Here is a 26,239-nt window from a genome sequence, read left to right as displayed (position 1 = left end):
TATGGTAACGGTGTAAGGAAAAAATAGGAGTAGGTAGGGCTAAAACCTTTTCTAAAAATACAATACAAAAACTAGGGTAAGAAACTAACGTTAAAATATTTATTGTTTGTTAATTTTTATGAAGCACACTGATTTAAAACAACATTGTGTGAAACAGTATCACAAAGGGATTTGCCTTTTTGAGTGTTATACAGCGGTGCTTTTAAATAGTAGCACCTTCATAATAAAAACAAATGTGCTTTTTTTCTTAATGCTTATGCTGAGAGTTGGAGGAACAACTGTAAATGTATATTTCGTGTATTGATATGGTTTTATGATGTTCCCATGGGAAATATCATTGTTTGTCAGGTATTTTAATGGAAACCTTGTTCAGCACAAGTTCCTTAATGGAAAAGCAAAATCATTTTAAGGGAAAAACACTGATAAACCATTGTCAGTCTAGATTTTTTTTAATGTCCTGGTTACCAGAACCACACAATGTATGTAAGTGGCCAAAGCAATAATACTCAAGATACAACCCACACCTCAGGTAAGTTGTGAGGCGTGAGGCACGAGGCACAACCGAGTGTTATTGTGCTTAATATGGATCATTATATATATGAAACTATGACTTTCCTGAGTGGAATTAAATGAGACCTGAACCATTGGTTATACAGTCTAACCCACTTAAGTGTATAACCTATTTTTCATGAATATTGATACACTTAAACAGAGTGTGCACTTAAGTGGGCTGGTGATCTGTGATCCTAATTCCCATTATAAAATATGACTGTACCGGTAACCAAATGTTATGCTACAGCCCTATGTATTTACTGTTTCTTTGAGGCTTCACTTAATTCAGGCCAATAATGAATTATTTTACTTGAATAAGAAAACACAAAACCATCAATTTATAACATTTTATTTAAATGTACAGTAAATGGTGAAGAATGCACAGTGATGCACATTCACAAAATACCCAATTTTTACTTTGAAGAATAACATGGAAATAATTGTTACTTAAGTGCTGTATTTACTTTGCAGACAATTTACAATATTCAGCCTACTTCAAAATTGAATATGAATCATTATTGATGTACCTTTAACATGCTTTGTTCATTTTAGCACATCATAGTCCTTTACAGTTTCTTAATGGAAAGTCTTTCATTTTCTTTTTTTGCAACCATTTTAGAGCAGGAATGTATAGTAAATATTTATGTAAAAATATTGTGAATGTTATTGTCTTGTTTATTTTCTTGCCTATGTTGTAAATTATTCTGGCTGTATACCTTTTTGTCAACTAGTAGCATAGATTTCTCGCTACCTGTGCTATTTTGTTAACTGATTGATCCTTCCTCATTTTGTGGTGTGGTATAATACTGTAGCCAGTTACTGTAGAAGAAGAAGTGTGTACCTTTGCATTGCTTGCTGGCAGAGCGCAGAGAGAGAACCCTTTACTATCTTCCTAGAGTAAATCTCCAGTAAAAATGAACATTTTTATTAAAAACCTCATGAGATTCTCCAGTGCGTGCTATCTCAAGGGGCAAAAAACCCAACAAAAAAACAGAATTTTGGCTTGATAGCGTGTGTGCTGCTTAACCTGTGATTAATTATTTCAGGTTATCGTCATTGTTGCATTACTGTACTTTCACCCTTGATGTTCATTCCCATCCGTCATTGAGGTGCTTCATGTAGCTGGCAGGTAGGTGGCTGGTCCCCTCCTACTGCCCCGGGATGAGCCATGACGCTTGTATTACTGAGAATGCCAATCACTTGCTTTCGGCCAAGACACTGCCCTCAGCCATGACAGAATTTAGCTTGGCAACATGCAACCAATCCCATTCAACTAGCAGAGTCTATACTGACAAACCAGCTTATCAAAACCAGCAGTGGCAGAGACGCAGTACTTTCTGTGCCATCGGGATGCTGGGTATCAAAGCATCTTCCCGTAGGGCTTTGGTTTAATTATTGTTATTTAAAGCAGGCAGAATACATTGCAGAGTAATATAGATCTTTGTATTCTGTCTTCTAGTGTTGAATACAGTGATGTAATGTCGGCACTGCTGTGATTCACAGTACAGTCGGTGGGTGCACGTGATGGATGCTGCCTAATGTAAGATCCTGAAAGCTCCTTGTTTTGGGATCAAATTCCAATGCAGAGGGTTTTGGTACAGGTTCATATTGAACTGTGTAGTGTGCACAAGTCCCTGTCTGCAAAGGAATTTAGAAGGGTGCTATGGTCATCAAATGGGGGGAAATGTCATACACAGTATAAAAGTAATCAGAGATTGCGAAACACTGTTAAAAGGCTGCTGTAGAAAATAGCCAGTGGGGGAAAAGAAAAAAAAACAGCAGATTGATAGATTAAAGTGAAACGGTACTTACTGTAGATGTCACACAGCCCTGGCAAAGGTATTGATATTTTACTGTGAAGGGTTTAGACAGCCCACTTTTCATCTGAAATGATGAAAGGGTGAGTAAGAATTTTCCTTGTGAGTCCTGTCAGAAATGGCACAGGGAATGTAGTTGGCTAACCAGGCATGGACCTTGAGCACTTTAGTTCTGTTAATCCTAAAGTTGGTTGTTTTAGGGCGTCCTATAAAAGCAGGAGGGAATGAGGAGCAAAACAATTATAATAGCTCGCGATAAATAGAGGTTTATAACCAGTTTAGACATTGCTTTCTGCCTGAGGTGATATGCAGCACTGGCACACATTAGTCACTAATTAGAGCACATCCTCTCTTTTATTATTGATTGAATGTATCAGAAACAACCTTTTAATGGAAAGGTCCCTCTCTCCGAAGGTAGCTTTTGATCAGGCAAGTTAGTGTAGTTGCTGTGCATTTTCGTTTTCGTAACCAGGGGCACGAAATGACTAATACTGTACCAGAATGTACTGTACAGTCACTTCTCCACACAAATATAAAGCAGGAGCACAGAGTCCTTGCTGCAGGATGAGGAAGTCTGAATAAGACTGGTGTTGTCAGGACATGTACGGCCCTGCACTTATGTCCCCATTGGACTATATGCTGTTGCTGGCTCGGAACCCTGCTGTGAGAGGAAGCTTTGAGTGCTCTGACACACACACTGCCTATCAGGTCATACTTATGGGTCAGGAGCATCTGGCTCAATGCTGTGAATCTGTCTGCTTGTGATATTTCCAGTTCCTCCTAGCAGGCAGCTGCACCTCCTCTGTCCTGACTAAGCTAGAAAAGGAACATGTGTGTTTGGCTTTTTCTTTATGTTGTAAGTTTTTAGTTTGTGTCTTCCCATACTGTAGATAATTTTAGTATCTTATTTCCAGGCACTAAATAGTTATTTATTGTACTATCAAGACTCTGCTCCCAGTAACTGTACTGCAGATTCAAGAAAAATGAAAAATGATACCTGTCAGTATTGGTAGCATTGTCGCTTGTACATTAAGAAAATATTTAGTTAAGCAGAGCAGTGTTTGTACTTTGTTTAAAGTTTAAGTTAACAGAGTACAGTCAAACAAGCAGCCATTGCTTATTAAAAGAGCAGTGTCTCACATTCACTGAAGGAAGTGCTGATATAATTGCGAAGCAAACATTTCACCACAATATTTAGTTAAAACTAATGGAAAATTGATGATGGAGCCACTTTGGTTATGTTTACCTCGTTCCTGTTTTCAGTGTAAGAATAACATCACATGCGTTAATTAAAATGAATTGTCCTGAATATTTTAGCAATGCAGACTCGGTGCACCAGGTATTAGAGCAGTTGAAGGTCACGGGATCAGTGCTCAGGCTGGGAACTGAACTTAGAGGTGCTGTGAGTGTCGGGATCTTGACAAGTTTTAGCAGGAGTCCTCCTTCTACTGTATAAAAGTTAGTTGTGATACTGTATACTGTACCATGGTAAAATCATAGCAACGAGTAGCAAGGCAGCATTGTGAAAGTTTGATAAAGCATAGACAAGCATGTTTAAACTATTAGAAAGTCTATGGAAGCATTTTAACTGTGGTTGTATTTTGTTACAGGAAACTGTAAATACTATCATACCAGATAATCTCTAAAACCTACTGTATGTTTCTGTAGACCACTGATACAGTAGTTATAATGTAATCATACATAATGTTACATTTGTAACATGTTCGGTTACATTATCAATATGTTTCAGAGAATGTCTGCTGTATGAACAAAAGGAAAAGCTTACTGTACAGTATATAAGGAATTATTCATGCAGGTTCCGTTAAGGACATTTGCTTAATACATACAATATGCAGCTTTGCATTTGAAGTGTTTTTATTGCTTATTGCTGTATTAATTGAATACTGCTCTATATTGTTTTATTGATGCTTTTCCCCCTGACCTTTTCCATCTTTGGTGGGTGACATATTGGCCCTCTGTCATCTATGCTAAGATGCTAATGGATAGGCTGGGTCAGGTCAGATAATGAAAGGCCCTGGTACATTAACTTTCAATTTCATGTGTGTCTAAATCCTATTGAGAAGATGGATAACAGGACCTGGGATGTTTATACATCTGTTGCTGAAACTCAACAAACCTCTTAGTTGTTCAGGAACCAATGCATTTCTTTCCATCATGAAGTGCCATCATTTTTACCTGTCAAAAACCAAAGCTAATAAATAAAATAAACCAAAGCATCTTTTGTTGGTCTCATTGGCTGCTGGACAACCGACAGGATAGTTGTGTCACTGTTACGGTTAGAATTAAATACTGAAAACACAGTCACTGGAACTGGCTTGCTACATAATATGGTGGTTCTGAACCGTAAGCAATGACAGGAATTGTTGGGTGTGAGCCACTAAAGCCAAAGCAAATCATTAAATACCGTTAACTTGCAATATCCAAACTTTTCTGGTATCCACACAACTGAGCCCATTTTTTTTCTAAACTAAACTGTGTGGCAGTCTTTTAATAGCTATCACTACTTGAACTGTATAAAACAGGCCCTTTTAAGACATGCATGACCTTCTTTCTATGTTGGCTTGTTTCTTTTTGACTCTGTCAACACTTCTTATGGTCTGTGTAAGAGTTAAACAGACATGTTATCAGCCATTTTCTATTAGTGTTGCCTTTAGCACCATAACAAACCATTTGAGCTTCGTTTGAATATTTAAAGTGAACAACTTGCTTTTCAACCATGCCAGTAGTTTATCACTCTGTCCTCCTCAAGCAGTTTATGATGTTGTTTGAGCCAAGTGCGGAAACATGCTTGTTCCAAATGGGGCCTGTCAAGACATGTAGAACTCTTATACAGTATAATGTCAAACAGTGATTTCTTAATGAGAAGAAATAATTCTTCTTAATAGGAAATGGATTTCTGATAAAAATGGTACTGTAATTTTGATATCAAAGGTAAAACATTGCAGTAGTTTATTGCAAAACAGTAGCTTATATTTTACCCTTTGTTTGCTTTTTTAATGACATGCTGCATCTCACAGAGTACAAGAAAAAAGTACAAGCAGTTACAAAAAGTCAGCCTTTTGATGATCCAAGGGCCTTAAGTGAAAAAATTACAACTAGTGGCTTGACATCTGGCTAAGAATGAGCTACTATTTAAATACAAACGTAGTATAACACACACTGCCTTTTTACCCTGTACCAGTTGAACATACACACAATACATAAAGTACAAGAAGAAAGAGATGAGTTTTGTCCTAGATTCTGTCACATCAACCTGTCTATGGGGGGCAGCAGTGTGGAGTAGTGGTTAGGGCTCTGGACTCTTGACAGGAGGGTCGTGGGTTCAATCACAGGTGGGGGACACTGCTGCTGCACCCTTGAGCTAGGTACTTTACCTAGATTGCTCCAGTAAAAACCCAGCTGTATAAATGGGTAATTGTATGTAAAAATAAGGTGTAAAAAAATAATGTAATTGTATGTAAAAATAATGTGATATCTTGTAACAATTGTAAGTCGCCCTGTCGTCTGCTAGTAAATAAATAAATTAATAATAATAATAATAATAATAATAATAATAATAATAATAATCATCATCTAACACCTCCTAAGTGTTAAAAAACAAAATACTGTTACCATTGTTAATGAAAAATAATTGATTGCACATTTATTGATTTCTTTTCTCTTTCTCTCTTCTAGGTAAGTGAACATTTTCTATTTGGGACCTTTGAAATGCTGGATGGAATTGGTGAGTCTTTTAACCAAGAGTTATGTTAAAAAAACAAATTGTTGTTGTTGCTGCTTGTAGTTGAAATGGTAAGAGACTAGATATTTATTTTTGTGAAATGTGGAATGTCAGGTGAGATATTTTGCTTCTTGTTTTTATCACTCCATAACTGAAAAAAATAAAGAGGTGATATCAGCCAGCAAGTGTGAAAGCGTTCAATTGAATTAACATCCTTCACTTGACATCTGATCAATATTTTCAGTGAAGGTGCTTGTCAATATTTACTTCTAAGCCTGGAAAAATAGTGCTTGTCACACTGCACCATTCCCAACACAAAAATAGAAAAACATGCTCCCTGGTTTTATATAACCTTTCAGGGTACTGTGATGGAGTGAAACAAACATAAACTCCATCACCGTGTTAAGTAAGCAGTAAGACACGACAGGGTGTTGGTTGTGCTAGAATAACCGCACGCCCAGGGGCGTAGTAAGGCATGAGGCCTAAACTTGGGTTAGTTCTTTTAAAACAGTATTTACCATATCATGAAATGTGTCTGTGCTGTTCAAAGCAGCAGAAGGCAGCCATGGTAGGGGCGTGCACGCGCAGCAGGCATCCTGATATAGACGAGGGCACTCACCATACAAGTAATTGGGGAATGTATTAAATGGAAATTATTTTAGCATTTGTATTGTGATAGATATGGGAAATTGGTTTGAGAATTGATAAATGGATATTGTGCTGTGACAATACTGTTAGTTAAAATAAGTGTATGTGAATTATAAATTAAATTTAACTTTATTTCAAGTTATTGAAATGGTTTAGCCCAGGGGAGGAGTTATGGCGATAGAAGGTATATATAGCTAGCAGTAGATCATTTCGGGGAGAGGTTGGCTGTATATAGCTGTAAGAGTTGAGTAGCAGTGTGCTTTGAAAATTTCTGTCTTTAGAAAATAAGAACAAAAAGTATAGTTTAAGTATACTGAATACTAGTGCCTTGTTCATTTTTTATTTTCCTTTTTTGTTTGTTTTATATTTCTATTGTCATTTATTTTTAATTTGCCTATTTTTGTTTACTTTTCATTTCAACTGAAATCATTATTTGCACTTCAAGTCTGATGTCTACTTTCTGCCACTCCTGCTACACCACATGACCACATACCTGTACAGGTACAAAGAGGAATTCACCAAAAAGCTAAAATACAGTGAGAATTGACAGGTATTGGACCACACAAATGAAAGAATGAATATGATAATTCTTGTTTATTTTTATTATGTAGAACTACTTATCATAATCTAGCGCAACTCCTAAAATGCATGGAGTTCAATAATGTACGATACACATCCCTCAGTATTTTAAAGCTCACAGCTTATCGTAGACAGCGGATTTGGAGCTCAGTGTTTTTAAATTACTGTTAAGCTCAGAAGCTCTTACTGAATCTGTGGTTTAGTTTCAGGAGGTTCAGACAACAATCATTTCAATTATAGTGTTGTCATCCTTGCACTGTAATAGACATGTACTATATAGAAGTACAGCAGTACTATAGTAAAAATATTATCCCGGTTCATGAAATTAACTCTGTATTTCAATTGGGTCACTTTGTTGCAGTAGGTGGTGACATGAGCAATTTTGTGTAAACTAGGTTAGTTTAAGATTAGCTTGCTTACAGTCACATTGTTAACCAGGCAGGCAGCTATGAAGACAAAGTTAATCATTTTAGCCTTGCTTCCAGGGTGTAAATTAACCTTCATCTGATAATTTGGGAATTTTACATTTGTTGTATGTTGGGGATTTGAAACATCCCAAACAAGAATACATTAAAAAAAATGCAATTTGAATATAAAAACATGAATATAAAAATATGAACACCAAAAATAAAGAACCCTTAATATCTGTTTTTCATTTATTGCTTAACTTTAGTGTTCAGAACATTTTTAAAATCATCCATATGTATTTATCCCAGCCCAAAACAGAATTTGGTACTTGACTTTTTACTGATCAGGTCTGTGTGTGTGCTATATTAAATGGGGAAAGCACAAAACTTAAAAATGGGTTATTCGACAAAATAACAAAAAAAGCAAATTCCATGTTAGACAGGGAAGAAAACATTCACATTTCACTTCCGGATACCTAGAAATACAGCACCAAACCCGATGTCAGTATTGCTATGTGTGCCGTGTTTGCCCACTGTTCTTGTACCAAATTCCGTTTTGGTTAAATACACATGGATGATGTAGAGGGGTTCCCCCTGTGTGTGTATTAACTTTGAAATGAGCAGCCCGAGGTGATTTATCCCCTGCAATACCCCAGGGCTCAGTTACTTATTCAATTTTAGTTACATTTGTGCATATTAGCGAATAAGAAGCTGGGATATGAATAAGAAACTGGAATGTGAATAAGAAGCTGACCGAATAAGAAGCCAAGTTCAGCATCGTGTTAATGCAGTAATACATATGCTTTTAAATAACATGACCAAACCATCCTCCTGATATAAACATGGTATTTGAGTAGAATTGTAAACAATTGTTTTAAGTCGAATTTATAAAAACATAAGACCATAAGAAAGTTTACAAACGAGAGGAGGCCTTTTGGCCCATCTTGCTCATTTGGTTTTAGTAGCTTATTGATCCCAGAATCTCATCAAGCAGCTTCTTGAAGGATCCCAGGGTGTCAGCTTCAACAGCATTACTGGGGAGTTGGTTCCACAATTCTCTGTGTAAAAAAGTGCCTCCCATTTTCTGTTCTGAATGCCCCTTTATCTAATCTCCATTTGTGACCCCCTCTCAGAAACAGGACTCAAGGCAGCTGTCATTGTGCTTCGTTTCTGACTGATGATGCTGAAACGGGTAGTAAAAAGGCTGTAAAGTATTTGGACACATATGTATTTCAGTACACTGCTTATTCAAAAGAATGAGGTTTCACAATAATAGCTTACAGCTTATATAAATGTACAAGAAACAGTATCTTATTAATAAACTGTGCTTGCATTTGTGAGTTATTTAAATACGTATTAAATAAAGACACAGCCAGTCTAGAACAGTTATCAATATCAAACATAATTTAAAACAGTATTTTTTTTCAGTTCACTTGGAGAAAGGGTTTCTGTGTCTGAGTAGCCATGAATTCTGATAAGCTATGCGTTACAGGAAGTTGTTCGCAAAAGACATCCACTTAAGATCTTCAGAGAGTTGTGATTGGTAGGTGCAAAGTCCATAATGCTAGCGGAGGCCAGTACTGCCAGCATATTGATAGTCCTAACATGGATGAGCCTTAACTGTCAGGTTTTAGTGAGGATCTGTTGCATTATGCCTAAATCACTTTCTATAATTACAGCAGCTGAATTATTTTTAGTTTCTACAGTTTGTATAATAACATTCATTCATCACCCTGGTGCTGCTGAAATCTAGACCTGGGTAAATGGTTCATGTTAATTTATTTATTCATGTCTAGAAACAAGGACAGATTCCGTCACTACTCAGGCAGCATCGGCTGCCAGCTGGGTGGCGTGGAGGGTTAGGGAAAAGTGTCACGGGTCTGTATAGGAGAGACGAAGGAAGAGACCCCCCCCCGCACAGGGCCCAACTCGGTGGGTGAGGGACTCGGCCTGCCTCGGAGGGGGCAAGAAAGGTGATCGGACCTAGAAAAGAAACTAGGGAGAGTGATAGCAGGTTGTGCTTCCATGACAATGCCATCGAAAGGGGTGAAGGAGATGAGGCAAAGGAGGATATCCGATAAGATTGGTGGAGAGGCGGGAGGGAGGCTCCATGCCCCGGATCATCAGGCAGACCTCCGGGATGGGAAGAACTGGAGGGGGGGAGGGGGGACTGGAGGCGGAACTGGTGCTGGATACCTGAGAGGTAATTCCTGATGGAGGAAGGGGCCAGGTTAAGGGATAGCCTGAGGTATGTGATAAAGGTGAGGTGAGAAGGTTATAGGTGGTGAGAGAGATGGGTCGCTGGGGCTAAGGCTGTAGCCATGTAGTGGCGAGCAGATTGCAGAAGGTTGGAGAGTGTTGTATGTAGTTGAACGAATATATGAAATCGACTGCTGAGTTGATTCTGGAAACAAAGGCAGAGAGATGAGATGCCGACCATCCTATGTGTTAGTTAATACGGGATCGATCAGCGGTTTGCTACCATCATGTCTGCTTCGAATGGAAAAGGTGAACTCACATTCAGAGATTTGGGTTTCACAACTCCAGTCATTCTCCTAATAGTGGAACCCCTTAATTCATAAATCAAGACAGATTTCTTGTACCACGTCTCTCACCATGTATTAATGCTTGTATTATCTGAGAGGATGAGCCCCGGAGATTATATATATATATATATATATATATATATATATATATATATATATATATATATATATATATATATATTAGAGATCTGAGGAAGCTCTGGAGAGAGCAGTTGCAGATTTAAACAGTAAACTAAAACAACTTTTGCATGCTGCAACAGTGAGCAGATCTGAAGAGGGAGCCGAGATTTGCTGTAGTGAGGAGTGATTAACAGTAGAGACGAGATCTGCTTAACAGGCAGAGATCTGAGGGAGTAAACGATGGAATGCTGGCAGTAGTGTGCAGTGGCTTGCTACAGAGTGCAGAGATCTGCTGAATGCGCTGGAAATTGTTATTTGAGAGTTAAGGCGGTTTTAGATGATGTCAGAGATGGGGCTGCCTTTAGGCAGAGATGAAGAATGCATAGATCTGAGGCCGCTGCAGAACCTGAGAGGATGAAGAATGCGTTGCTCTGAGGCTGCTGCAAAACCTATTGATTTGGTCGGGAGCAGTCTATGAGTGTATTATCTACTGTGGTGTAGGAGGACACTTTGACTGAAACGTTGATAATTGTAGGACATGGTTTCCGTATCTGACTGGCAGCTCATATTGAATGAAATGGTGACTTTGAAAGTTGTATAAAGTTGATGAAGTTGGAGGCAAATGAGGAAGTGCGAACCAGCTTAAATTATATAGCGCTTGTGGTGTCATGTTGCTGTCTAGAAGTTGTGATTGGAATTGAACTATCGGCTTCAGTGAAGCAGGGTAGCATATATTTGGTTATTGCAATTAAAATCCTTGTCTGTGTAAAACATTTGCTTTAGAACAGTCAGTGATGTAAATAAATAAGTTAATGTAGGTCTACAAGAAGAGTCTGCAGTATTTAGATGTCACAGTTCAGCGAGTTGAACTCGCTCTCACGTTGCAAAAGCGCAGGAGCCAGAAGATTGCAGTAGAGTGAGGCACAGGCTCGCAGTGCCTGTTAAAGCTGCCTGGTCGCCATGGCAACTTACCACTCCCAGTAGTCACTCGATGAGTAGTCACTCGATGAGGCGTTGCCATGGTAACCATGGTCTGTGAGGTGCCGGTGGAAAAGAGTTGCAGTACAGCAGTGTCATTGGAACCAGTCTTTCTGTTAAAAACGCGGACCAAGCTGAGTAATGGAACTGCGCTTTGAACGGTGTTGTTGCTGGGCTGGAGACTGGATGGAGCAGAAAAGACTAACGTTGGAGCTCCTGCAGCCAAATAGAGAAGCTGAATGATGAGAAGAATCACCTGAGCAGGCAGGAAAATAGCTGATAATATCTTGTTAGCGCTGTACAGAGAAATGACCTGCAGTGAAAGGAGCAAGGTTTTAAATATTACTGAAGATGTTAAGCTGAAGCATGAATGACGGAGTCTGAGTGTTTGCTATAAAACAAAAAACAAACACAAGACAAAGAGAGGAAGTAGTGCTAGGTTAATATAGGAAAAAGGGGTCGATTGACAGGCGGAGCTGCCAAACGGAACTCCCGGCGCTGCCCTGGCCACGCCCCTTGACTGACGTGGCGAGCGCTGCGCGAGGCTATTTAGAGACGACTAGAAATGAGCTGCCCCCTGTTAGTACTGGTATTACTTTCTTAATTATATGATTTTTATCTATTAATGTATTAATTTGGCATCCTTTGCCTTTCTTACTGTAACTGTCCTATTGTTCAAATCTGAATACATTCATTCAGGTGGCTCATAAGATTCAGAGTGAAGTTCTATATTGTTCAAGGGACAATGTGGTACATTTAAAACAGGAACAGGCTAATCTAATTTATCGGATTGAATTCTAAAACACTTTGTTCCTTTGCCATTCAAATGTGTCTGCTTTAATTGATAGTCTTCTCATCAATCCTGTTGTCTAGTCACTACTTTGAAAAAAGCATCTTCAATAGATGTTTTGGAGCTAATAAATATTGAATGGTAGAGAGTTTTTAAAACCATCCTTGGGGGTTGCCACTGCAGGATTAAATGAGTAAAATAACAGGGCTAGCAGTGTTCCTTGATCTCATTACAGTGGAGGCTTATTTAATCATTTATCGTGAAGTGGGCTGCGCTTGGGCAGATTTATGGTCAGATTTTAATTCTGTTACCAAGTTGTGCATTGTGCAGTGACAGGTCAGGTTACCTAGGCCATGTGTTTCTTGAGCGTGTGTCTGTCTGTGGGTGTAGTAAGCCTCTGGTTAGCAGACCTTGAACAAACTAATAGTGTTTCAACAATTGAAAGGTTAATTGAAAGAACTCTAAGCCCTTTTTGACGTTACTGGAAAAAATGAATAGTTAGCTTAGGGCAACAGTCAAGTACTTGAGCTGAGACAATTTGTATTAAATTCATGAAGATGCATAACATTGCACTGCCTAGAATGTAACTGTTATTGGTATTACTGTATTGTTTATAATTAAAATCTGATGATGCATACTTCTTGTGAGTAGGTTTCCCTTAACACTTTCATGTGTGGATGAAATTCTAATGACACAAACATTTTCAGCAGATTTAATATTTAATACCAATCCATACTAGAAATGTGTGTGTTGTAAACGTTAACAGAATTGGGAATATTCTACCCTAATAATTTGTATTGTTCTTTAAAATTGAGTTGTTAGCAATTGAAAACAATTGTAAAAGGGTTAATGCTATTATACTGTACACCAAGGACTAACAGCTGTATCAATGCCACAGGTCTAACTAACTGACAGTCAGAGTTTTGAAACACTTTCAAATCTACTAAATCTAGCAAAGTTAAGGCAAGTAAATCTATCACTAGCCTTTCTCTGGAAAGTGATATAGCGATGTAGTTTCGTGACAAACTCAAGATCTTGAAATGTGTATTTAAATGTAATTTCGCGCATGTCTGGAAAGCAGACACGGTCATGGGTGTGCAATTCATATCGCCCGACGCTCGGGACAGCAGGTTTTGCTGTTACGCCCATTGAACAAGTAGTTTTTGTTTATTTATTTTTCCTGTGTTGGTTCTGTTGCTAGAAAAACACTGTATATATTTACATATTTTTTAGATTTAAAGTATATTAAAAAAATTACTTTTTTATTTTTACTAGATTTGACCAAAAACGATATTAGTTATTTATTGGACATGCACAATTCATCGATTTGTGAAACTATAAAAACATGAAGATTGAAAAATATGTTTATATAATAATATAAATGAAATGCTTAAATAGAGATTATCTGTACAATATTTTATTATTTTAAAATAAAATACAGACTGTAAATCTCATGGCAATGTGTTTATGTATTCATTCATGTATGTATTTATTTTTCAGTGAGAGTAGTGCAGAGAAAGAATGTTGCCCTCCCCAAAAACACATCAGGCTACGAAACCAGGATCACCCTGCTGCAGCAGTGTTCCAGATAGCCATCATGGGACAAAATGTTCGATGAGGAAAAATAGCTGAAAAATGCTGTACACCGTTTAAAAAAAAAAAGTATATAATAGAAATAAACAAAAGAAAAAAACATATTTTGTCTTTGCAGAATTTAACCAAGCCTACTGTAAATATTGCATGAATTTTGGCAGAAAAACAGTAAAAACAAAATGCATTGAAACTTGACAACTTGTCCTTTAAATATCTGGGGTTCAGCAGTTACAAAACTGAAAAAACATCAAGAAAAATCTGAATTCCACAAAGCAGCAGTGGTAGTTGGCAATAATTTTGTAGCTGTGATGCAACAAACTAAAACTATATCAGGAGTTGAATTCAGCTCACAGAGAAAGAGTGGAAAAAAACAGGCAGGCGCTATTTTTATATTTGAATAACTCCAAGTATTGCTTATTGTAGTAGTACTCTTCGTATGCTACTTAAATTTACTAGTAAATTATGTTCCAAACTGCACTGAAATTAACATTTCCTTAAAGTATGTCATACATTTGTTGAGGTGAGGTGGGGTCACAGGGAACCTTTTGTGTATCTTGAAGAATTGAGTGAGCCAGTCAAGCTACAAGGCTAGATCTGCCCCTGTTAATAATTGTGTTCACTGTTAAATAAAACCAAAGTCCTACAAATGATATTCTACATTTTGTGTGTGTTTTGTGTGACGGGGAGGGGGCAAGTACATTTTTAAGGACAATTAGATTTTTCTATCGTTTTGCCCCTTGGACTACAAGTTTTTTTTCGAAAATTGCACACCCCTGAGACCTACAGTGTTTGGCCACTTAGGGCCCTATTCATAAAAGTACTTGACGACTGCCGTAGTAAAACGAATTTAGTTTAAAACTAACGAAAGTTGTCCATATTGCTACACAAAATGATCTGAGCAAACGGGCGACTGTCGCAAAGCACTTTATGAATAGATATACAGTCGTTCAAGAACGAAAATCTGCCTCTTTTTGATGACATCATCAGCATTATTAATGTCCCCTGGGTGGCGTCAGTAGCTGTTGCAAAAAGAAAAACGGAATCCACCGACAGTAGCTTACTACCGAAACCCGAGTCTGCAGCTGCCAGTCACGGGCAGCTTGCAAAACCTGATTCCCATGCCCCTATCATGTCTGCCAAAAATTCAGGACATATCATAATTTTAGAGAAATTTTTTTTTTTAAATAATTACTTTGTATTTTCGTTTTGTTTGGCAATGCTGGTAAACACATTTCTATAGGCATACATAAGATTACCATTCTTAACTGCAGGACCAAAAATTTTTTAAAAAAATTAAATAAACAAAAAGCACTGTAGGAGGACATTTGAATAATACTGTGATTCTAGTAATAAGAATAATAATAATAATAATAATAATCATTTTGAAAACTTTAAATGTTAATCTTACAAATTTTCAACTATTATTATTATTATTATTATTATTATTATTATTATTATTATTATTATTAATAAACCCCACTTAAAGCAGGGAATCAATCAGGGGCGAGTTTATGTTTATGAATCAGTGAAGGTTTCATGCTGTATTGCACACTGTACACAAAATGGATAGTTTTGTGGTGTGCAAAAAAGAAAAAAGGCTCCCTTTTTGAATAGATCCCTTAGAAACTATCTGAAAGGTGGCAGATCTACAGTATATCCTGCTGCTTTTCATGTAATTACACAGGACCTTCCCTTGAATTTTACCTATTTGCAGACAGAAATTCACAAATTCAATGGTGTCAATCAAATTTATCTAAACTGTGAAGCTATTTAGATATAGTCACAGTTTGAAAGATAATACTTAGTTATTTGAATGGTAATACATTCTATTTCCTACAATTAATGATGGCAGCATCATTTGCATAATACTTCTAGAAATGAATATGCAGATAGTCACAGTAAATTACTCAATTCAAAATGTAATTAATCACATTCAAATAGACCACAACACATACTGCACTTCATATTGTCTAGGTTTGTGGCAAAGTAAACCTTATCATGATCTAAAACCCTTACATTTCATTGCAGATGCCCATATTCAGATTAGGTGTTAGGGAGGGGAGGGGGTATTCCCATTTCATCCATACATCTTGTATTAAGTATGGTACTAAACCTTTAAGTTAACTAAGCTGCGGTAGCTGTCTGAAAATAGATTTGCCTAACTCCAGTTAACTGGAGGGCAGTAAACATGCTTATAAATTGTAAACGGAATATAAAAAGTATTGGGGCGTTATGATATATCCAGTTTTACAGCAGCATTTCTAAATTAGACAAATGTAAACTGGGCTGCTTTATGGGCAATTTGTCATAATGAAAAGTAGCTGAAAAACTCTCTTGGGTTATGAGACATTAATCTTACAGTGGGATTTTAATTTACCTGCAGGCTTGACCATAAAACACTTGGGATTTTCCTTAACATGAGTTTCCACCCGGACAACTTTTGTACAGTTGATTTGGTTCTCGTGCCTGTGAGTGGAAGGCAGTACAAAATGAGGCTGAAGCATTTTACAGAGGCTTTAACCTCTGCTAGCTGCAATCTTCCAAAACCGTAGCAATACAACTTCCACCTCCAAAAGGAAATGGATTACACTGACTCTGACATCTGACAGAATTGTACCAAACACTTGTCTTGACCGTACCGTGCTCTATTCAATGACATAAAAAAGTGGGTATAAACCCAGTGTCAGAATTGTATAATTGTTCGTAGATGTTACAGTAATACAGAAGTAATGCTTTGATAACGGCATCTGCTGCCAAAAACAATGTACTTTGTTATAATGACTCACTATAGCGCGGTGTGTTTGGGTTTAAGAATCAAATCCGAACTCCTTTAGTAGGATCAGCTTTGTGTGTCTTGCAGTTTACTGATGTCAGCTGTCCCAAAGACTGGACTTTACATGTGCATGTTGTGGTGATCTAATTTGTTCATGTTACTGATAACTTATTTATTTTTTATTTATAGTCGGGTCATTGACACCCTTTTTAGTTTATTTGTTCACCAACAAAGTCCACTGCCTTCCCTGTGTAACGTTTTGCTCAAATGTTAGTGGGTTTGTAGTTTGTTAGCAGTGAAACTGTCATTCCAACTGTTATCAGAAGATGCCAAATCTGAATAAAGGGGGACATAGAAGAAACTGACCACAGATGCTGAGGTTTTAAAAAAGGATGGCATTCTACCCAACATCATGTTATGCTCTAAATAACCAAAGGGATTTATTTTTCTTCTCCCATATAACTGACGTTTATTTGAGACTTAGACAGAAAGTGGGCAGACAGGGCCAACCTCAGAGCAGAAATCATTGTTGACCATACTCATTTTGCATGAATATACGGTTTCTGTTTTTTGGCTTTGTGGGATTTAAGTTGAGTAGGGGAATCAGCACCAGTAGGTTTACAATTACATCATATGCAATTTGTGGCAAAACATTTGTAAAATGCTGTTTACTTGATGGATGTATGAGTGAGAGCCAAATCATAACAAATATCGCTGAGGTTGTTTATGTGTACTGCAAGAAACATCAGTTTGGTGCTGTTTTAAGTTGATGTTTAAAATATGTATTGTGTTGCTTTTTAATGCAGATTGTTGTGTTTTAAACACAATCAACCAAAATGTAAGTAACAAAAACAAATGATTGTGAATTGTATATATGCTACGGGCAAACCTCGAAACGGGGCGATTCTCGAATTGCACGGGCAAATTAATGTATAATTTTTTTTTTCTTGTCATTTTGCTTAAAGAGTAAGTAGCAGGGCTCTGAAAAAGATAGCGTTACACGTGCTGCTACAGCTGTTTAAATAACGTACCTGTAATTTTTCTTTTCATTGTTAACATCATGACAACTTTTTTACACGTATTATTTTAAAGTTTTGTTTCAAAGCTCTTTTCAAAACGTCTGCACAAGTGCACTGGGGTTTGAGATCTGTCCTCTAAATCACTGCTGAAAAAGCAAAAAAAAAGTGCTGTGGCTTTTCCTTACAGTCAGTGCACTAGAGCGGACATCAAGAGCTCACATAATTTAACAAACATACAAAACAGAAACACTAAACAGTAAAACATGTATCTCCGTTACCACAGGAAACAATTAACCTGTGTAAAGTGTATTGATTAGGGTCAATTTCTCAGATCCTGTTTTAACTGTAGCATTCAACTGTACCATTAGCCAGTCTGATCTCCATTAGGTTGCAGTTAAAGCATTACAAGAGATACAGTATATGTCGATGTATGTGTTCACTTTTTTGAGAAATATGGTGGCACAATGAGTCATATGCAAGGCTTGCGGGAAATCTTTGGTCAAAGTCATGGAATGCAATTATCAATCCTCTGACTTATTTCCTGTTGCTCTTGAAATAATAATAAAAAAAAAAACCATGAAACTAATGGTCATGACTGCATCAAAAGTAGCCGTATCCTCCGTTTTTTTTGCACATTTACCCTGCAGTTTTTTTTGCTCTGTGCAGCTAATTAAATGGAGAGCCGATCAGTTATCTGCATTCATAAAAAAGGCAAAGCACTTTAGCCTCCACGTTAGTATTAGCTGTAGAAAAGTGAGCAGAATTTAGCTTTTCTTTGAAAGGGGTTTGTTCATAAAGGCTAAAGCAGGATTTAAGGAGAATGGGCAAACATGTACTCAAAAGATTACACTCAATATAGATTATTCTGAATGAGACCATTTTTTTATGTAAAATGCCAGAGCAGAAATATATATATATACTTATAATTCATGTGGTTTCACTTCATACAAGCGAATTAAACCCTTTATTGGAATTGTTTTGTCTAAGGAGGAGTGCTTTTTCAACAAATTGTTTCAAAACAACGCAGCTGTCGTGGTAGCACCACCTTCTAATGCACTGTGGATCCAATCACAAAAAGCCATGTCGTTGCAGATTAATACTCTGCATGTCCACTGCCAAAAATATTCGTCCTGGCAAGTTCTAAAATCCTACTGTGATGATGGTGGGAAAGGGATAATATCTAGAGCCAGAAATCTGATAACTCTTAAGCACACTTCATCATGACATGTTTACTGGAATTATTTAGTATTTATTTAGAGAGGTCCATTTAAAAGCTAAGCTTAAAAAAAATAATGAGCCAAAGTAAGGGTTTACCTAAAAGAAAATGCACGTCCGACCTTGTATATTATTTTCAATTGTTTTTACATTTTACCTTCTTTAATTAAGAGTCTCAGATTGCAATTAATTCTATTTTATTAAAAGTGACACTGGGCTCATTTTGAAACAAATGCAAACTGAATCTCAATAGAACACTTAATTGGCTTTCGTAATTCACTTGTTTGCTGCAATTGGGGCCCTTGTATCATAAAAACAGCCCCAGGAAAAGCATGTACTTTATTTTTTGCATGCAAAGTCTAGCGCAAGTAGCTAGAGGATTGTATATAATTGATCGAAATGTAATAATCCAATGTTATTATTTGAAGTTCATTTTGAAGTTCTTATACACAGGCTGTATTGTACTTGCATTCCCAAAATGTATTTTATTCCCATCCAAACAATCTGGCTATAATATCCTATAGGTCAGCGGTTCACAAACTGGGGGCGCGGACTGTATCTTGGGGGGTGCGAGAAGGTTCAGGGTTTTTATTCTTTTTTATTTAATTATTATTATTATTATTATTTTAATAACCGCGCACATCTTAACCTAGGCTATACCGTATAATGGGCAGATACTTTATTTGGGCTTTATTGGCTATTTTGATTGGCTTGCCAATAATACTTCCATCAATCAGAGGGTTGCATACAGTACTCATAGCGATCCCGCCCTCTGTCAGACTGGTATACAGAACAGGTTGAAGAAGCGCTGGACAGGAGGAATAATGTGTCAGCTATCAAAGTGGATATGAGAGTGGCAATGATGACAATTTGCTTGAAAACCATTAAAAGTAGACCAGACATTTCCATCAATGGATTTAAAAAACCCTGCTAGTAGGACTGTTCTTTTTTATGTTAAACATTATGTGTTCTTTTTTTTAGAAGGGTTTAATTAAGTAACAGCCAAAATTGTTTATGTCAGACTTGTTGAAAGTCTGTAACAAAATGGTTGATTGCTATTGTCGATACTTTGTAGATACAACTATTAATGCAGGCATCGTGCAGGTATCGCAAAGTCCGGAAGCAAAACAAAATGTTAAAATGTTTTACACCGTAATAAAACGGAGATGATTTTGCCACTGCTTACTAGTCTATTAACCAGTTTGAAATTATTTTGAAGCATATAAAAGCATTTTCATTTTGGCTTTCTTGTTAAAGATTTCACACGTGGCAATAACGCCCTACAATTACTGCATGGTAGTACTGTGATCGTTCCACTGTGTTATGTTAACCATAGTTTTAAAACTGAGGCAGCAAATTCTTATCATAAAAGTTTATTGGTTGTTAAAATTAAGTGCCATATAAGAACGATAAATACTGTAACTGATTAGAAGGCCTTCTTTGTTGTTGTTGCAGTTACATTGTAGATGCAGACATATTTAATTAAGTAAACATTTATTGAAATGTTTTTGGAATTAAAAGTATAAATGCAAAACTCTGACTTTTTTTTGTGAACGTGCTGTGAAAAAAATCCCCAAATGTATAAATCCGCCGAATTTAATACCAGCCCAAATTTCACGTTATACTGTATATATTAACTTAAAACAAATCTTTATGCTGACACCTCCAGGCATGTCAAAGTTTTAAGCTTGCATATTTTTGGATGAAGTCCGCTGCCATCTGGTAGTGTATGTTGTTTATCAGCTTACTATGTAGTAAGCGTTGGTCACAATCGGTAATCTGTAATTTGCAATATTACATTTGCTCTTATTATGAAGGATCGGTGGCTGGTTCGTGCAAAACAAAAACTAAAAAAGAAAAACTAAAAAACAGCAGCAACATACAGAGAAGCCGCTGGCATGTTGGATTTTTTACTAGTATATGTATATGTGTGTGTGTGGGAGGGGGGTGTTGGAGGTTGGGGGTTGGGGGGGTGTCTAGTACCACAGAGAAGAGGAAGGGGAGCGTGACCCAAAAAGTTTGAGAACCGCTGCTATAGGTATCCCAAGAAAATGTTTCCTTATTTGTGGTTTCTGTCAGAATGCTTTTTATGTCCCAATTTCACAATGGTGATACTCCACAGAATGTGATTTTCATTGTGTTTCTTTTCATTTTGAAATTAAAAAAAGGGAAAAATGCTTCACTGTTACACATGATGTAGATTATAATAAATATAAGTGTGACAAAGGTCGTCTCAAATGCCTCATTAAATTGGGATAGCCGCTTATTCTGGATATTTTTACATCTCCAGAGTTGTCCCGATATTTATTAGAATTTACATCATGTGCAAGGAGAGCGAGGAGAAGTATTTTTCCTTATTTTAATTTCGACCTTCCCTTTGAGATTGAGCGAGCACACCGCTCTCTTAAGCCGTGGCCTGCACCAGGGGAGAAGCTGCGGGCAGTCGTGATCAGGATCCTACGATTTCAGCAGAAAGAAACCAGAGGAAAAGAAGGCCTCATGAAATGTAAAGGCGAAAAGGATCTATTTACAATGACCCCTCCCGCGATCTGGTTGAGCAACGCAGAAAATTCAACGAAGTGAGAAAGATATTAAAAGAATGAGGCATAAGACACAAACTTATATTCCCTGCAAAATTACTGCAGTCTGTGGATGGAAGAAGAGGGTTGCACACAGATCCTTGAAGCGTGATGAAGGTAATCGGCAGATTTGAATGCAGCTCACTCTGAAGAGGAACAGGTGAATACTTGAAACCTCAGCATAAAGAAACTGAACATTGACAAATCAGTTCTGATCACGTTTTCTTGTTTATTTTGGGTGACAGCAGATACATGCTTGACTCAAGTTATATTACTGAAGAATATAAATTGCTATATACTAATTACTCAGTTCTACTGAATATTACTTTATATGAAGGGTAGTTCCCGTCTAACCTTGGAATCCTGGAATGTTAAAGGTATTCATAACCAGATTAAAAGAAGCTGGATATTAAATAATTTAAAAAAGCTGGACTGTGACATTGCAATGTTGCAGGAAACCCATTTGACAGAGAGGGAGGCAAACCAACTTAAACAAGCTTGGGTGGGAGAAGTGTACTCTTCATGCTTCTCTTCTAAATCTAGAGGGGTGGCAATTTTTATGAAGAAAAATATACAGCACAATATCATTGGTGCTTACTCTGATCCAGAAGGTCAATTTTTATCTGCATTTTAAATTTAGTGGAAAAGAGTTGTTACTGGTCAATATATATGGCCCAAATACTGACTGCCTCAAATTCCAAATTATTTGACAAAATACATGAAACACTTGTTACATTCTCACAAATACCCTTGATCCTGGGGGGGACCAAAACCTGAACAATGGATCTTATTCTAGACCGCTCCAACACGAAATGCACACATAATACTAAAGCTCGATCAGTGCTGGAGGCCCTGTTGGAAGATTTAGCACTCACTGACATTTGGAGAATATTACACAAAAGGGATAGATTATACTTTCTATTCCCCTGTGCACATATTCAAGACTGGACTACTTCTTAATATCTAAAACCCTAATTCCTAACGTAATAAATTCTGAAATAGATAATATTATAATCGCAGACCATTCGCCAGTAAAAGCACAACTAAATAGAAATAGCTAAGCACAGAAACTTTAGATGGAGTTTTGATCATTTGCTTTTGAATGATTTGAGCTTTAAAAATAATATTAACAGAGAAATTAAAGAATTTATGGAAATAAGTGTAAAGTCAGTTGATAGTCATATTATTCTATGGGGTGTCCTTAAGGCTTTTATGATAGGCAGAATTGTTTCATATGCTGCAGGGAAAAGAAAATAATTGAAAACTGAAGAACTACTAGAAAAAGGAATTAAAAAGTTGGAAACCCTACATGTTACATCAAACGCATAGGTCAATGAAATATATTGCACCTTAGTACAAACAAAATATAAGTATAACATGCTACAGACAAAAACTTTTAGTGTTAGCTAACTCTAGGTTGACATATTATGAGGAAGGGGATAAGGCAGGGAAATGACTGGCCAGAATGATAAAATCAATTTGTTCATACATATCAGGCATTAGGAATCTCAAAGGCTATCTTAAAACAGAACTCAAAGAAATTAATGAAGAATTTGAAAACTATTACCGTAAGTTATATGGTTCAGAAGCATCTCTTACTGAACAACATTTGAATTGCTTTTTTGGAAAACTAACTCTTCCAAAGCTGTCAATGGAGAACAGGAAGCTATTAGATGCACCAATAATCTTCGAAGAAACAGGGGAGGCCATTTCCAAATTACCTAAATCCAAATCACCTGGAAACGACGGTCTCCCTGCTGAAATTTACAATGCCTTAGAAACTACCCTTTCCCCTATTCTAATAGAGTTGTATAGTGAGTTTTTCGAGAATAGTCGCATGAGTGGCACTATGTCAGAAATGTTGATAACGCTGATCCTTAAGCAGGGTAAAGACAAAACCTATTGCTCCAATTATCGCCCCATAGTCCTACTCAATGTGGATTTTAAAATGATCTCAAAGTTATTTGCAACCAGACTTGAAAAACTGATCTCTCCCTTTTAATACAATCGAATGTAGTAGGTTTCCTGGCCAACGGATACTCCGCAGATATTACTATTATTTTTAAAGCACAGTTAATGAATACTCCAGTTGCTGCTCTTTCCCTTGACAAAGAAAATCAGGATTAAAAAATAAACTGGAATAAATCAGATTTCACTCCATTAAATTCTTATTGTACTAAAAGTTGAATTGATAACCACCGTTTTACTTGGGCCAGCAAGGGGTTTAAATACTTGAGTTTTCTTCTCATCTGATGATGTAAGTCACCAGTCATTGTATTTATCTTGCTCTTAATTGTATTATTACTTGTACTGTGATACTTGAAATGTATTTGCTTACGATTGTAAGTCGCCCTGGATAAGGGCGTCTGCTAAGAAAGAAATAAATAAATAAATAAATAAATAAATAAATAATAATAAAGGCATCTGCTAAATAAACTAATAATAATAATAATAATAATAATAATAATAATGTTGATTTTATGATTCATAAAAACATGTCCACTATTGTAGTCAGCCCAAAATGACTTTATTCACTGGTCACCTTTTAACCTCACATTCAGAGTGAGAATAGAAATTATTAAAATGACAGTAGCCCCTAAAATCAGCTATACCTTAAGTACGTTACCAGTAAAAATACTGCTTCCTTTTCTTAAACAATTAAGAAGGCTATTCTTTGCATTTATTTGGAACTCTAAACAACCAAGAATTGCCTTAGAAAAACTAATGTTGCCCAGAGAGAAGGGAGGAATGGCACTCTCTTCTCTAATCTCTTACTTAAAATGTAAATATACAATACACCCCCCAATAAAAAATGGCAGGTGTCCCGCTTTTGCATTTTGAAAAGGTAGTCACCATAAAAACAACCCATGTCTGCTAAGTATTTTAAATTAATACAAATGTTGCAAGCACTTAAAGCTGCAAACATAAAAAATATAAACTGAACTCTTTGCCATCCAGTTTAGAACATTTTGTTAAAGAGAATTACAATAAAAAGCTTAAAAGCATCCAGGATTTATAAGTACTTGAGTGGAGGGTCGCCACATCTACATTAACCTTTTAAAAAGAAGTAAAATACAGAATTAGGACTAGAATTTGACTCTGAAGCTTGGGATACTATCTGGAAACACTGTTTTGATCCTGCAGAGAAGCTAAAACTCAATTTACTCAATAGAGTCTATTGGACACCTCTAAAACTTTTTAAAGCCTGTCTAAAGGATAACCGTGAGTGTTGGCGATGCTCTACTAAAGATGCAGGATATAAGCATGTCTGTTGAGTGTCCTTGTTTAGAGGCATACTGGGGCCCTTTACTCAAGTACCCTACCCTTATGTATGTATGTATACAGGAAACCTATTTTATTGTATATTATTATGCATCATTACGTTTAGGATACAGTAATATATACATATATATATATACATATATATATATAAAAAAAAAAATATATATATATATATATATACACACACATACATTATTCCAAGCATGATAAAAAAAAAAAAAAAAACATAGGATTTGCTAGGATGGCCTAAATCAGGACTTTGGTAAATGAATTTGTTTGCAGAGTGTTAATTTTTCTCTTTTGCTATTCTCTTTCTTGATCAAAAAAGACATCCGTGGCAGTTAACTTAGACAGTTGCTGCTTTTGTATGTAAACAAAATCCCACAAGCTTTTCTCCATAAGGTTGATCATAGGAAAGCATTAATTTGTCCTGGCACCGCTGTTATAGACCTGTAATTTATGAAGACTTCCCCATTAGATATTAATGCACCAAGCAGGCACGCTCTTGGGGCAATATCTACAAAGCAAGTTAATAGTAGGTTGATAAATCATAACCTCTGCTTGTCAGCTCATAGATATATAAATGTAATGTGCTGCTGTGAAGGAATGGAGGAGCTCTATGCAAACTGTATATAATCAGTAGCTGTGACTAGTTATGCTTTTAGTTCCAATCCTGATACTGCATTAAACACAATCCTTTATTGACCAGTACGTTCTTTCTTCCTTTACAATTATTTTTTAAAAAAATCGAAAAATCTTTGAAATGCAATACCTCATTTCCAGAGGGTCCTGGAAGACAGAATTCCAGCACTTAATTAATAATAATAATACAGATTTCGGTACTCCATAGAATTGTATGCCCACATGATTCCTTGCCTTTGCAAATAGTTTTTCAAAGATCGCTGCACGCACGATATTTCTGAGCCTCGCTGTGTTCTCACGCACTAACATTTAGTTCTGCTGCAGATTGCAACAAATATTACTAATTCTGTGGCAAAATAAAACCGCACGTAACACCACCGATTGTCTAGATACCCTTGATTTAAAGTAACCGTATAAAACACATTTTCATTTTTTTTTACATGTAAATAGTGTTTAGAAACATCAAGTGTTCACGTCCAGCGATCTTTGACAACAATGCAGCTGTGTCGGCGTGGAATCAAGGGTACAGAATTCTATAATGTACAGAATTCTACCACATGTAACACCTGAACTTGTATGACAAAACATTGGCGATGTCTCTGCTCTTCTGGAGAAAATTTGTGTGCAGTAAATTGTAACGTATTTGACTACACAACAATGTGCAGGTATGTTTGTTTTTTACTATTTATTTTCATGGACTATTGTGGATCTACCGTTAGTGAACAAAAGTTTGAGCACCCTTCTATATATTACCTTTTTAACTTCATGTGGTGTTCCTTGTTTGTTTGAAAGGTTGCCTTTTTATTCAATAAATCAAACGTCATTATCATGATCTAACGTAAACTTCAGTTTTTTTCCAGTTTTATTCTAAAATGTGTTTAGCACATCCCCTACAGTTTACTTTTCTGTCAGATTGTTTCATTCGTTCATGATAACAGAGAATTATAACTTTATCTG

The 26,239-nt window shown here is 36.6% G+C and overlaps 1 protein-coding gene across 5 annotated transcripts in view; it reads left to right on the top strand.

Moving 5' to 3' along the window:
- Positions 1-26,239, top strand: part of sash1a (SAM and SH3 domain containing 1a) — a 313,025-nt gene that overhangs the window by 119,815 nt on the left and 166,971 nt on the right. For 2 of the 5 annotated variants that reach the window (XM_059025157.1, XM_059025160.1), the window contains exon 2: positions 6,066-6,114. The exons of the other annotated variants lie outside the window; for them this stretch is intronic. In XM_059025157.1, the coding sequence (XP_058881140.1) occupies positions 6,106-6,114 (9 nt within the window). In that variant the 5' untranslated portion in view covers positions 6,066-6,105. The remainder of the gene's footprint in view (positions 1-6,065; positions 6,115-26,239) is intronic. 5 annotated transcript variants of the gene reach the window in all.

Source organism: Acipenser ruthenus, chromosome 6, assembly GCF_902713425.1.
Source record: "Acipenser ruthenus chromosome 6, fAciRut3.2 maternal haplotype, whole genome shotgun sequence".
In the NCBI taxonomy this organism is placed as follows: Eukaryota; Metazoa; Chordata; class Actinopteri; order Acipenseriformes; family Acipenseridae; genus Acipenser; species Acipenser ruthenus.
Note: the sequence above shows the minus strand (reverse complement) of the source record. Positions and strands in the feature narration are given on the sequence as shown.